General features: G+C 36.9%; 1 protein-coding gene across 1 annotated transcript in view; it reads left to right on the plus strand.

Moving 5' to 3' along the window:
- Positions 1–597: 597 nt before the first annotated feature.
- The window catches only part of LOC121962643 (aryl hydrocarbon receptor-like), a 50404-nt gene continuing 36888 nt past the window's right edge, over positions 598–14113 (plus strand). The window contains exon 1 of the mRNA XM_042512871.1: positions 598–1034. Coding sequence (XP_042368805.1) covers positions 976–1034 — 59 coding nt within the window. The 5' untranslated portion in view covers positions 598–975. The remainder of the gene's footprint in view (positions 1035–14113) is intronic.

A 14113-nucleotide genomic window follows, 5' to 3' on the forward strand; every position in this document is an offset into this window, starting at 1 on the left:
TAATGAAAATATAATTTAATAAAATAAATAAATACAATTATTTTTGGTAATATTTGCTAGTGTCAATAGATTTACTAATACTATAGTCGCTGTTACTATTTTTATTGTTGTTGTTAGTGTAAAAAATTATGAAATGAAGTACAATAATAATAATAAATAGATAAATTTCAATCACATTTTTGAAAATGAATTTTAATCTCATAATTTGAATTTGTACTGTTTTTATTTCAATATTTACATTTTTAAAAAAAATAGTTTAATTTGAAACTGAAATTATTTCTTACATTTCAATTTCAGTACTAAAATTCAGATTCATGCAAATTAAATTTATTGAAAAATATTTTTTAAATTAACTGATTAAAATTAAAATTCTTTTTTTTCCGAATTTAATTTGATAGTCTGCACAAACAAATCCTCCTTAAGGTCTCCCGGGCTGGAATGCTGTTTTCCAGTCATCCCTCGTTGTCGGCGTCAGGCTCGGTTGGCCCACATTCGCTCCACCTTAAATATTTCTGCTCTCGCGTTACTTTCACACACGAGCGCACCGGCACGGGAGCGCGCGGCGGCAGCAGCAGCAGCAGCAGCAGCTCTGTCAAATCACAACGCGGGTGACGCGCAGGCGGAGGACTTACATAAAAACCCTCCGAGGACTTTTTTAACGTCGGAAAGTCACGTTTTTTGCGGTAAATCGGTGTGGAGATACACAAACATCTGGATTATGAAAAGTTGTGAGAGTTACCCAACGTCTCGCGGGCGTTTGGAGCGACTAAAGTACACAAAGTAAGTTTTTTTTTTCGGCTCACAGGCGCACGAGACTCAACCGAGGACTAAAGGGGATTTTACCGACTCTTTTTCAAACACTATTTTGTGTTTTTTTTTGTTTTTTTCAAAGGAAGTGAGTATTTGGAGCTGTGAACACAAAAAAGGATAAAGCCACTTTTGTTTTTATTTTTTTTGAACAACATTGAAGTCACCATGCTGACGAACACGGCGCTTTATGCGGCGAAGAAACGGAAGAAGCCGGTGCAGAAAATGTGAGTAAACAACCATAAATAGACGCAAAAATCATCATAATAACCCTCTGATATTTCTTAAATATCATAATGTGTGTCTAATGCTTGTATACAATAGTTTTGTTGTACTTTTATGGCTTTTGAAATACTCCAGTGAGACTCGTGAGTGCACCCTATTGTATTTTAACTGTAATACTTTGACAATGCTGCCATTACACACAATTTGCATGTGGTTCAGTTGTGACTTCATTCATATTTACTGGAAATATGCCCTATAAACAACATTAATGACGCTTTTATTGGAGTAAAACCGTTTTATGTCGTATTTTAATGCTTTAGCACTCACAGATCTTATACACTCTATAGTAGGTTCCTTTTTAGGTGGTTACAGCTGTGCAAACATCTCCAGACTAGTCACTTAGTGTGCATTACAGCCTCTGTTACATGGTAATAAGTGTGTAGTTACTCTGCAATAGTAGCCACATTGTCCCTGAATCCATAAAGGCCATAAAGTCTATTTTCCCTGCTGTGGTTATGCAATGTTGGCCAGCCAGAGCGAGGTTAATGTTGGAGTGCTGAAGTCCAACAGGCTTCTCCAGCATGGAAAAAAAGTAAAGAAAACTGTTGCTTCAGGATTATTTAAATCTAATTATGTCACCTGAGACAGCAGGGCTTCCCACACTCTTTCTGAATTTGAATGTGTTATTAACACAGAGTTTTTGTTTGAGTTTGCTCTGTGGGCGGGGAGGAAAACAGTGCAGAGAGTAAATCCCCACATCAGTGAAATCATATTCTAATGAGTCTATTTTTGATTGAAGTAGATGTATATTTAAACTGCATCTTCCCTCGAGAGTCCCCTGAATGGCCCCAGACCACAGTTTGAAAACCACTTCTGCATACTGTAGCGCCAGAAAATCATTCATGTACAGGAGAAGAATGCTTTTTGGACAACATTTTATTTAAAATTACTATAACAATGCTTTAATGGGCCTGTAAGGAACCTTTTGGCAGCACTGGTTTCTCACAGGACTTTTAGTTTTTTATTTCTGTGTTGCATCAGCAATAATCGGGATTTCTGGGACATCTCATTTTGGGAGCCAGAACTTCACACTGGAGAAAATTTGGCAATATAAGACTGTTTCTTTATGCCTTTTGGCCAAATAATGGGATTGTGAATTGGATAAATGCCTATATACTTGAACATGGACGGTACTACAAAGACCTCTTAAGGAGCTTCTCATGTAAAGAACCCTCTGGAAAGGCACAGTGCGACTAAAAGTGACCTGAATCGATCTTTGATGGTTAAAAATAGAGCTTTATATGCAAGGAACCCTTAATAGAAAATCATATATGTCATCGAAGGCCTTAAATAGAGCTCATGTTAGCAAATGTTTCTGTATAAACACTGACCTGTGCTGGAAGGAGCTTTCTACAGAGAGGCTCTCTGAAGAACGCTCTTCCACCACTGGTTCTCAATTGTGCAGTAAAGAAGCTTTTATGGAGGTTTTCTGCATATTTAGAGTGTTTTTTAATATTAAAACAAATGTTATCAGAGAACATTAAAGATACTGTAAAAACGTTTTAGGGAAGTTTTGTTCAAGCTGCTGGATTATGGCCAAGATTCAATATTGTGATCATGATTATTGAACACAGTAACTCATTGACATTTGAAATTGAATCATCAAATTAAAAAAAACACCTCATCTTTGAAACAGTGGGTTCTCTTTAACTTAAATTATGATTCATCTGTAGGTGGCTCATCGGCCATAAAGGTTAATGTAACAGTTCAGGCATGCTGGTATTTTGTCAACAAGAATAAATGCACTTTAACAAAGAAACAAATGTCAGGAATGCAATGTAATCCTACATGTAAGCGTAATGGACTAAAATGCACACGTAATGGCACATCATAGCGCAGCTCAAGCACTTTGACCACGTGTTAACTCTGTATTCTCGACAGCAAACTATAAATGCCAGGTGATAAACCCTGCTGAACACTGTAGGCACTCACACTCGCCTTCAGTCTTTTTTTTGTCATGTTCTGCTCATCGACACACTCAGGTGATGCCAACGTAAATTAAATGTAGGCAGCCGTCCTGAGAACGTATCTGCAGCTTAATAGGCTGCACCTGCTGTGGTTGTGGTGGTTATTTTTTAGAAATAAAGTTGCTAAATCTGGCAAAAAAGTCGCCAAGTTTACAAAAGTCAGTGCTGCTGCAAAGAGAAAAAACGAGAGCATCATTGCAAAACAAAATCACAGAAATCGTTTCATTGTGATGGTGTTGTTTTCATAATCGTCCTATGTTCTGTTCAGCATCATGCTCGATTGGTGCCTCTAAAGCGCGGTGTGCACTGTGATTTTGGGCTGTCTCAGACGAAAGATGACTTATGTGAAAGAAACGTGGAAATATCTTTGGTTGTAGATCTAAAGCTTGGTCCTACGTTGCACAGTTAGAGAGAGAGTTTTTTGACACATATAAAGCAAGGACTTGATTTGTTTGTTTACGTTTTGCTTGTACCACTACAGCGGCGTAGATTGATGACATGGCGTCGATGGTCGTAGGTTGTAGCCTCCAGTTCAGCTGTTGATGTCATTGCACAATCTGTAAACATCAAATCTGATGTTGCACCCAAGTTTATTAAGATCCGTGCTGCAGAGTGTAGCTGCACTGAACTTATGAGATTGCAAAAAATCTCACAGCAGGCAGGAGACTTTCGATCAAGAGTGGCTTACATTTTTTAATTGTGCGCCATATACAGAAAAATACGAGGAGCCACAGGCCAAACGATAGTAAATGCGTAGTTTTTTTCAAACACTAACATGTGGAAAAGAAGTGTTTCTCAACCAGAAAATCTCATTTTCCGTAGAAAATTACTAAATAGTTTGTCATTATTGTAGTTTTTTGGTGTGCCAAAATATTTCAAAAAGTATTTCTCTGTCTTAAGTCTTTACAGATCTGCTGCCATGTTTATTATGGATCTTACAAAGTGCTGTAAACAACCTATTTTGAGATGTTCTGTAGGAAAACATGCTTAAAGACTAGATTACAACTTTTTAGAGATGTTCTCTAAAGAACATTCAGAGACTTATTCCAGGCAGCGTGCCAGTTTATTAGAGATCCTCCTTCGTGTCGTAAATCATGTTTTTGGAGCTGTTCTGTAGGAAAACATGCTTAGACAGTTCCTCAAAGACCTGCAAAGAACTTTTTAGACATGTTCTCTATAGCACTCTACTGATATTGGTTTTCCCACACCCTTCACAGTGCTTTAGGCTAAAGAACCTTTTTATGGAGGTTATTTTAGGAAACGTGCCAGTTTATTATGCTTTAAATAATGTTCTTGGAGACGTTTTCTAGGAAAACATACTTATATAGTTCCTTAAAGACTTTCAGATAAGTTTTTTGAGATGTTCTAAAGCACTTTACTGAAACAGAGCCTCCATGGTGCTGGAAATAACCTTTTAGAGAAGTTATTTAAAGCGTCATGCCAGTTTATTATCCTACAGGTTCTCATAAGAACTGTGATTAAACTTGTTTTGAAGAAGATGTTCTCGTGGGCAACATGCTTAAAAAGTTACTCCATAGTGCTTCGAATAACGTTTTTGGAGATGTTTCCTAGGAAAACATGCTTATACAGTTTTCTGAGATGTTCTCTACAGCACCATGCTGAAACTGTTTTTTCTTAGACCCTTCATGGTGCTGTAGAGAACCTTTTTTGAGAAGTTCTGTTAGGCATCATGCCAGTTTATTATAGATTATAGATGTTTCTTCTTTGCAAATAACGTTTTTGAAAATGTTCTCTAGGAAAACATGCATGTATAGAGTTGAGGAGAACTTTTTAGAGATGTTCTCTGAAGCAGCATACTGTAACAGGTTTTCATAGACCCTCCATGGTGCTGTAAAGAACCTCTTGGAGTTATTTCAAACACAGTTTATTATCCTATAGATTCTCGTTGGAACTGTAATTAACCTTTTTTTTTACGATGTTCTCCAGGGCAACATGCAAATAGTTCCTTAGTAGCTCATAGAAAACGTTTTAGAGATGTTCTCTGAAGTACAAACGGGCTAAAACGGGTTTGCTTAGACCCTTCATGATGCTTTGAAGAACCCTCTCTGCTGTCAGCAGCACTGTCCTCCTCGCTGTGATTTTACCAGTTTGTGATTTTTAACTTTAACAAGCCAGACGGGAGTGTTAACTGCTCCTTACAGAACCACAGGCCCGAGCAGAGAACCACGGCCAGAACCTTGCCAGAACCGCGGTTTCAGTGTGTGTGTGGTACTACCTGCATTAATCATAATCAGGACGTGGAGCGAGAGCACTCTCACGCGATGTTTCCACGAGGGAGGAGGGAGGCAGGGAGGATGGCGTAATCTGAGACTCGCTGTGTGTTTTTTTTCTCCTCCTCCTCCACTGCCACAACATACTTTTTTCCTGTCTTTCCTTCTGTCTCTCTGGGTGTTTTTTCGGGGGGTTGTTTCTTTCCTCCCTCCCTCAACACAAATTAACATAGTTCAGTGTCACGCAAACGCTTACATAACTCTGCCATGTTCGCTCGCCTTTGGTTTTTCAGGAAAAGTTGCTCTCGGGGAGTTTATCGTTCTTTTCTTGTGTGTGTTTGGGAAAGAGTGAGTTATGAGTGTGTGTGCGTGTGTGTTAGAGAGTGAGAGACAGTTAACACACACACACACAGGTCTCGAGGCGACGTTACAGCAGTCGTCCCTGAGGCAGTGTGCCTTTCTGTGTACACTGTGTTGTAAAAGTACAACATATGAATTCATGGCGGTTTCTCTCAGTGTGTGTGAGAGAAAGTCACAAAACAACAGAAAATTTGATATAGATAGCCAAAAGTATGTGGACATCTTTGTGCTACACTCATGGGATAGTTTAATACGTTTGGACGTTAACTGTTTTAAACCTGGAGCGAGGTAATCACATCTCTTGGGCTGCTTTTAGAGGCTTTTCACAAGCATTTAAGACCTTTGACACCTAAGCAAATTGGTTTGATTTCTGTTAAAAACATGGGAAAAAGGCAATGAGCAACTTGGCAAGAAATGTCCTGCAGGTTGCAAAAAAAAAAAAAAAAAAAAGAAATTGCTAAGAACCCTGAACAAGAATAGAGAAAGTGTGAATTACTAGAAAAGTAACAAAAAATAGAAAAAATGTCCAGAAAACAAATTGTTATAGGAATATATTAATATATATATATTATCTGTTGAGCTTTCTTTTTCATTGTTTTTTTGTGTGTGCATGGGTATATATTTAAGCTTTTTTTGGGGGGAAAAAGAAATTTATAAAAAAGCAATTTGGCAAAAAAGTCCTGCAAACTGCAAAAAAGAGCAAGTAAATTACTAGAAATTTACCAAAATAGAAAAAAATGTACAGAAAGCTAATTTTTCTAAGTATGTATTTATTAGTTATTTCTTGAGGGTTTTTACGGTCATTTCCTTGTTTTTTAATTCTTATTTTTATTTGTTTATTTATTTAGTGTGTGCTAATTTTCAGGATTTTTTCTTGTAACTTTTACTAATTTCATATGCTATTTTCAATGCTTTTTTCTTCTGTTCTTGAAGATATCAGGCCAATTTGCTCAGGTTTCAAAGGGTTAATCTGCTGCCATGAAAGCCTTCTGGTTTTAGTTTTTCCACCAGTTTTTTGGAGGCTGGCTGCAGGGATTTGCTCCCATTCAGTTCCAACAAGAGCTTTAGTCAATGAGGTCAAACACTGATGCTGGGCGATAAGACCTGGCTCCAGTTCATCTCGAAGGATCAGGTTGAGGTTCGGGATGGATCTGGTTCCAAAAGAGTAAAATACTCAGATAACTTAAACCGTCGTTCACTTTCTCCCTTAAGTTGACTTTTCTGCTTCTTTCTGACTCAACAGGTGTTTGCTAAGAAAAGAAAAATGTTGTCAAAATGTGTATACGCATAACCAAAGTCAACAAAACAACAGCTGCAGTAATTTCGAGTCGGGCTCGGTTGATACTTTAAGGCATCAGCCGAAATACCAACTAGAATTGAAACGTCTCCAGTCAAACAACCTGCATCAGATCCTTTTTGCATCAGTAGTCTGATGTTGAACTTTCCTGACCATTGTTTATTTTATTTTATTTTATTTTATTTTATTTTATTTTTCCAGCGCTGGCCTGCAGATGAATTTGAGTGCAGAAAGTGGAGCGACTCAGCAGGAATAAAACGGTCAGATGTGGCAGCTGGTTAGATCTTTTTGTGTTTTGTTTCGGGGTCATGCTGATGTGAAGCTGACCGGCTGTTTTCTCTTATGACTGACATGTGATGGACATCAGTCTCAGCTCACTTCCCAGACGTAAAGACACCGGCCAACAACAAAAACACAGCCATGGTTTGTTTTTATGCTCATTTCATGGATATTTGCTTACTGATAATGCTTATTTGATCATTAGAATGGGGGTACAAAACATAAAAAATCTAAGAATTACTAAAACATAATAACTAAAGGCAATATACTATTAAATACTGCATATAAAGGACCGAAAAGCTTCTAAAAATAACATTTAGAGGTTTAAAACAATGCATGGACTGTAAAAGTATACTGCAAAAAAATGGGAAATTAAGATTAAATTCTCAGAAGGAGACAGAACAGGATGTTTTTTTAACCCTTTGAAGCAACGTCACTTTACTTGTGCTACTTTTAGACTTCTTTTACAAGTATTTCAAGCGTAGAAATCTGTGCAGATTGATGCAATTTCTTTCAAAAACATGGGAAAAAGGCAGTGAGCAACTTTGTTAAAAATATTCCACAAATTGCAAGGAATTTTTAAAGAATTATTTTACAAAAGCGAGGGAAAAATAAAGAAAGAAATAGGGTCAACTATATACATAATGATTTTAATGACATTGTTCAAATTTACAAAGTACAGAATTATTATAATTTTAAGTCCCTTTAAAGGTAAGTTCTTTGCTGTTTTTTTTTTTTTTTAATTTAATTAAATTTATTTAAGTAAGGTAGGTTTTTCTTTCATTGCTCATTGCCTTCTTGCCATGCTTGTGAAAGAAATCAATCCAATTTATTCAGGTTTCAGTGGGTTAAATGTAAAATTTTACAGGTTAACTGCTCTCAGAAAAGCCTCTAAAAATAACATCAACAGGAAGAACAACTCGTGCCACAACTGTAGTGTGAAATATATCAAGTTCAGGCTAAATATAGCAACCCGTGTAACCAGAAAAATGCCTAAAAGAAATGTGGAGGTGGACGGTTCAGACTAATCTGCAGACTTTAGTTGGTGTGATTTCACATTTTAACTCACTTTCTAGTAACGCCAATTACAAGTCTCAGCGGGAAAGGTTGTGAGCCGAACGCCTGTAGTGAAACTGTAACATAAATGTGTAAAATGTGGACCTGACCAGGTCCCCCCCCCTCCTGTAAATAAGACATCTGCTTCCAATAATACTCCAGAACACGACATATTTGAAATCGAGGCGAGATGGCTATCGCCGCATTCCTGACGGCACAACTCCCTGCAAGAACAATGAGCGGCCAGTGTTGTTGCTTCTCGTTTTATCTACCAAATCTGCCCTGGATGGGGCGTGTATATATATCTGAGTGTGTGTGTGTGTGTGTGTGTGTGAGAGAGTGTGGGGTTTGTGTTGAACTTGGAAAAAAAAACACTCTCCTGCGTTCACACAAAGGCACTTTGTCTCCGATGGGGCAACGACACCTTTGTAGAACAAAAGAAACTAAATACGATGCTGGCGTCTGTTCCACTGCTGGAGTTATAATACAGGAGGAAAAAAGAGCACAACAGGAGTGTCACAGCTCCACCGATATCCGAGAGTCCACAGCAGGTCGTTTTCAGGCTCATGGAGTTTAAATCTGGCTCCAAAAGCTGGTATCATAGGCTTAAAAAGTCAGTTTCAGGCTGAAAAAGTCAATATCAGACTCATAAAGTTGATATCTTGCTCTAAAAGTCAGAGTTTGTCTCAAAAAGTCAATATCAGGGTCAAAAAGTTGATATCTGGCACAGAAAGTTGGTGTCAGGCCAAAAATGGTCGATATTAGGCTCTGAAAGTCTAATCAGGATTAAAACTGAGTTTGTGCTGATCCTCACATTAAAAGTGATAATTTCAATGCCAACAGAAGTGATGGTTTGTGTTTCGGTCATATTTAAATTTGTCTATATGTGTCTTATATTTATGGTTTACAAAAACATGTAATATGGGGTTTAGAAAGTCAATATTGGCCTAATATCTGCCTCCAAAAGTTGCCTCCAAAAGTTGATATCAGGCTCAAAAAGTCAATATCAGGATCGAAAAAACTAATAACTGGCTCAAAATGCAGATATCAGACTCATAAAGTTGATATCTGCCCAAAAAGCCAATATTTTGACCAAAAAAAGGTCATTTTCAAGCTGAAAAAGTCAATATCAGCCCAGAAAGTCGATGTCAGGGCTGATATTTCAGTACTGAAGCTGCGGCTGAGAGTTTGAAAGTGCTGATTCGTGTTTGAATCATATTTAAATTTGTCTCTTCAGCTTTTACTGAAGAGAATTTTTGCCTCTAAATGTTATTTTTAGAGGAATTTTGGTACTTTGCAACAAAGGTTGTTATATTTTACTTAAAGGTCACATAGAGTATTTTACAGTAGGCAGCTTAAAGCCAGTTCATTAGTTATTCTGCCTTCTGCTGTCATTTTTATAGGCATTTCGGTCCTTTTTAGAGCAGATAGTTGTTATATTCCTTCTAATTTTAGTCATAAACAACTTTAACAGTCCATTCATGAGAAATTTTGCCTCTGAATGTCGACTTTAGAGGATTTTTTGTCATTTTTTGTGAGCATTTAATCCATGGTGTCAAACAGGTAACCTAATTTCTGTCCTCCCACCACATTTTTGTTAAATTTCAACTAATTTTATGTCTTTTACAGTAGGCGACTTGTACAGTGGAGTAGTTTTGGTTCTTTTTAAGAGCATTTAACCAGAAAAACCCCACATTAGACCACTTCTGTTCTTCTTTACTTTCTTTTTTTGTATATTTTACAACACTGGTTGTTATATTTAATTTAAATTCAACATATTTTTGCTGTAGGTTGCATGCATGAGTTGTCAGTGTGTTTTTTAAGACTTTTCGATGGCAGTTAACCTTTAAAATCATGCATTTGCAGATAAAAATCCCCTTTGGGTCCAGTCAGTCTTCCTTCAGACCACTTGTAGGTATTTATTTACCACTTTGATTTGTTATATTTCATCGTGCGGCATTTTTCACAACACGCTCAGACTTACAATCTGTTACAGGGCTTTATTTTCTGCCGTGTTTCCTCCTCTTTTGTTATTTTTAATGAAATGCTGGTGCTTTCTGAGTGAAGTCTTACTCTGCAGACACGCATTTTTCTGCCTCTTATTAGTGTTTTTAAAGTCAGTCTTTTTGGCATCAGTTAAGCTGTAAAATTATGCATTAGGATTATTTATTGGCAGGTTAAAGTGCGGTAAATAAAACCTTAGCTATTTTAACTTCACCAACTTTTCTTTCTCCTTTTTTATTGGTGCAAAACTGCGTAACAGCCCCCAGTCTGTAAAGATGGAGCTTGGTGTGTATGAGTAGTAAATTCATATTTTTCCTGACATTTAAGTCAGATTTTAGCAAACAGATTCAGCTAAAACTTTCCCAGAGAGATGTTGAAGAAAGCAACATAAGTTATACTGCCAATACTTCAAGACACCAATGGCAAGTTTTTTAGTGTTTTTTTCTCCTCATTTTAGTTCATTTTTGCGGCATTTTGGTCCAAGTTTTGGCTCTTTTGTTGAACTATGAAGTAAAAGATTTGCCTGCCAGATATTAGGCCAATAGACCCTCCAAAAATCTTTATTACTTTTCTTTTTAAGTGCTGGAAAGAGAAGTTCTCTCTCTTTGTCCTCAAGCAAACTATTTCCACACTCTCGTTGGTCCATTTCTTGTTGCTGCAGCGGTTTGTGTTGCTCAAAGCGTCACGCTGCACATTGTGACACTGTGAGGTTCCAGTAATGAGGAGGTGAAAGGGTCACAGTGCCCAGAAAGTATGCAGTTTTGCAGGTGCATACACACACACACACACACACACAGAGATGCACATGAAGCGAGCTTCACAATTGGCCTCACCTGACCTAAAAATCCCCAGCGGAGTCATCAGCAGGAACATCTGAACCTGATTTAACTTGAGAACCAGCAGACATGCAGCTGCTCTGTGTGAGCCCAACCTGTAACTGGGAGGTCACTGGTTCCATTCCCACAGCAACCAGATGCTTGAGCAGGACACCAAAACCAGACCTGCTTATAACAGACGTTCAACATTTTGTTATGTTACAGAAGACTTTTATTGTTTATTTGATTCATTGAAGGCCTAAAAAAGTCAGAAAACAGCAAAATATGCCCATTATAAATTTAAGCCAAATTTGGCCTCTTTAAAAAGAGTTAAAAATTTCTTAATATAGGGTTTGCTATCAAAACTACAGCAAAAAATATCTTCACATTAAAGGGTTTTAAACCTGCATTTTTTTGATCCCCAAAATAATATAATAATAGTATATAATCTAAGACAAACTAAAGCAGAATTTTTCTCATTTTTTCAGTTTCAAACAAAAACAACCCCAACAAATATAAAAAAATACAAAAAATAACCTAATAAGTTTAAATATTTTCTCATCTAATCTGCAGAAGACTTTATTGTTAACTTTTCCCAGAGCTAAATGTAGCCTCTTTAAATATTTTTTTATTCCAGCAATATTTAAAAATCCCCAAATATTCAGTTTATTATCAAAACTAAAAAACAATTTCTTGTCATTTTTGCCCAAAAAATAACTAATAAGTTTACTATTTACTATCATCTAAGACAAACTAAAGCAGTTTTTTATTCATTTTTTCTGTATGTATGTTTTATATGGCAGCTTTTCTTATATTTTGTCAGTTGACGTCTCTTCATGATATCCACCGAGCTCGCTGTTCACTCTGCGTGTGAATTTTGAGCCAAATTGTGATGTTTTTTTGCTTTTTTTTAACCTAACCTAAACCCATGAAGGAGTGTTCCTAACGCATCTCACTTTGGCGTGAAAGTCCTCGCACGATGTGGCACTATTTGACGAGTTGGGTTGAACGCGTGCTGCAGTGTGAGGGGTTTATCACAGTTTTCTTTATCTTAGTTGTCTTAGAGTACATTTTCTGCAAAAAACGCCATCTAAATATCATAAATGTTGGCATTAAAGTAGATTTTTGAATGGAAAAAGGAACTTGAGAAAAAGGTATAAAATCAACCACTTATGAGCTTTTTGTTGCGCTTAACTGTCTTCTTTGCTCATTAATTTAGATGCATCTTTTCGCATTTTCATCCACTTTAAGGGTCTTAACTTAAAGTTAAACCCTTAACACTGATGAAGATATTGAGATATTGAGATACAAATAAAAGCTGTATTTCTGAAATGGAGAATCAACTTTTACGACTATAATTACATATTTAGACAGCGTTTGTGTCAGAGTATGTCCTCTGAAAGACCACTAAGATGAAGAAAAATAAATGCTTCATTGAAGAAAGCTGGGAAACTTTCCCAGCTTTCTCTCTGCTTTGATTTTACATTGTCATTTTGGCAGAAGAGTCTTGTTTTGGTTTGATTTTTTGCTTGTCTCGGCTGTGGTTGTGGTGGTTCACATGACAGATTATGTCAGCTTTTGCTTCAGAGATTTATTGTGAGGGGGGAAAACACAGACGCATAATGTGCTTGAAAGTTGAGTGTGTTTTTATTCAAGTGGAAAGCAGAAGCAAAACGACTTGTGATAAGAATCATTTTCTATTTTGATGACCTTAAAGGACTGAAACCTTAGTTTCTTTATCGTATTCTGTGCTGATTTAGACAAAAATAGGAAAAGAGAGAGTAAAAGGTTATCTTTAATTGTGAAAAATGCAAAAAAAATGTGCTTGAAAGGGTGAAAAACACAAAATGAAGCAACAAACCGCCTCTCAGAAATGGAAAAAAAAAGTCCCTCTTTCTGCACCGTTGATCAGATATCAGACTGTGGTTTGACAGTGTGAGTGTGAAAATCACCACAGAGCTGCGTCAACCTGCTGCGGGTAAAGACAAGTAACCCGAAAATCTGGGAGGCATCTCCAGGGCCAGTTTGAGGTGCTCCGCAGCTTCACACCTTCTCTGGGAAAAAGAAAAGCCCCTCTGTGCAGCAGTGGTCTGGTTTGAGTTACAGACGAGAAGCCGCCGGGTTTACCGCCGGTCACCGGAGTTCAGTTACAGATACAAACCCGCTTTCTGCTTCGTCTGAGGGCCCGCCGGCGCTGACCCGCAGCCAAACAGACACAGTTTATTTACCGCTTTGCATAAGTTTCTTATCAAGCCGGCGTGAGGAGCAGCAGCAGTTTCTAACAGCACAGGATGCTGCGTTCATGCAGATTATAGAATATTAGGAGCTTTGCAGGACTGCACATGAGAAATAAAGGGGTTGTTTATCACAGTTGGGTACTGTTAACATTTAAATCAAAAGGTGCCCGATGGTACCTATTTTTTGCAAAACTTAACTCTTTCTGTAATAACAAAAAAGAAGTTTTATGTCTGCTCGTATCTCTGGAACAGCATCAGTTTTCTTGAATTACATTCAGACATCACATACATTTAAACCTTTAAAACCTGAGTTAAAAAAAAGAAAAAATGTGTTATAAGTTATGGGGGGTAATTTCTTATGAAGTTATTTAATACCTTTTTGTTCACCTGATTTCTTTTGAAAACTTATGCAATTAGCAACTTAGCAAGAAATGTCCTGCAAACTGCAAAAAAAGCAAAATTAAATTCTAAAAAATGGCTTTAACAGCTTGGCAAGAAATGTCCTACAAACTGCAAAAAAAATTTATATATATATCATATATATATATATATGATCCTTTTTTTTGGTAGTTTTCTTTAACCCTTTACATTGTTTTTTAAAATTATTTTAAAATCTTTTTTTTTTCTTCATTTTTTTGGTAATTTTTGGTAAGTTGTAATGTCTTTCTGTGTTTTTGAAAGAAATCAGCAACTTTGCTCAGATTTCCAAAGTCTAAACTGACAAATGTGGAATAAGGACCTAATTTAAAAAAACACAATCACAGAAGTGACACTG

The sequence above is a fragment of the Plectropomus leopardus genome, chromosome 24 (genome assembly GCF_008729295.1).
Source record: "Plectropomus leopardus isolate mb chromosome 24, YSFRI_Pleo_2.0, whole genome shotgun sequence".
Lineage (NCBI taxonomy): Eukaryota > Metazoa > Chordata > Actinopteri > Perciformes > Serranidae > Plectropomus > Plectropomus leopardus.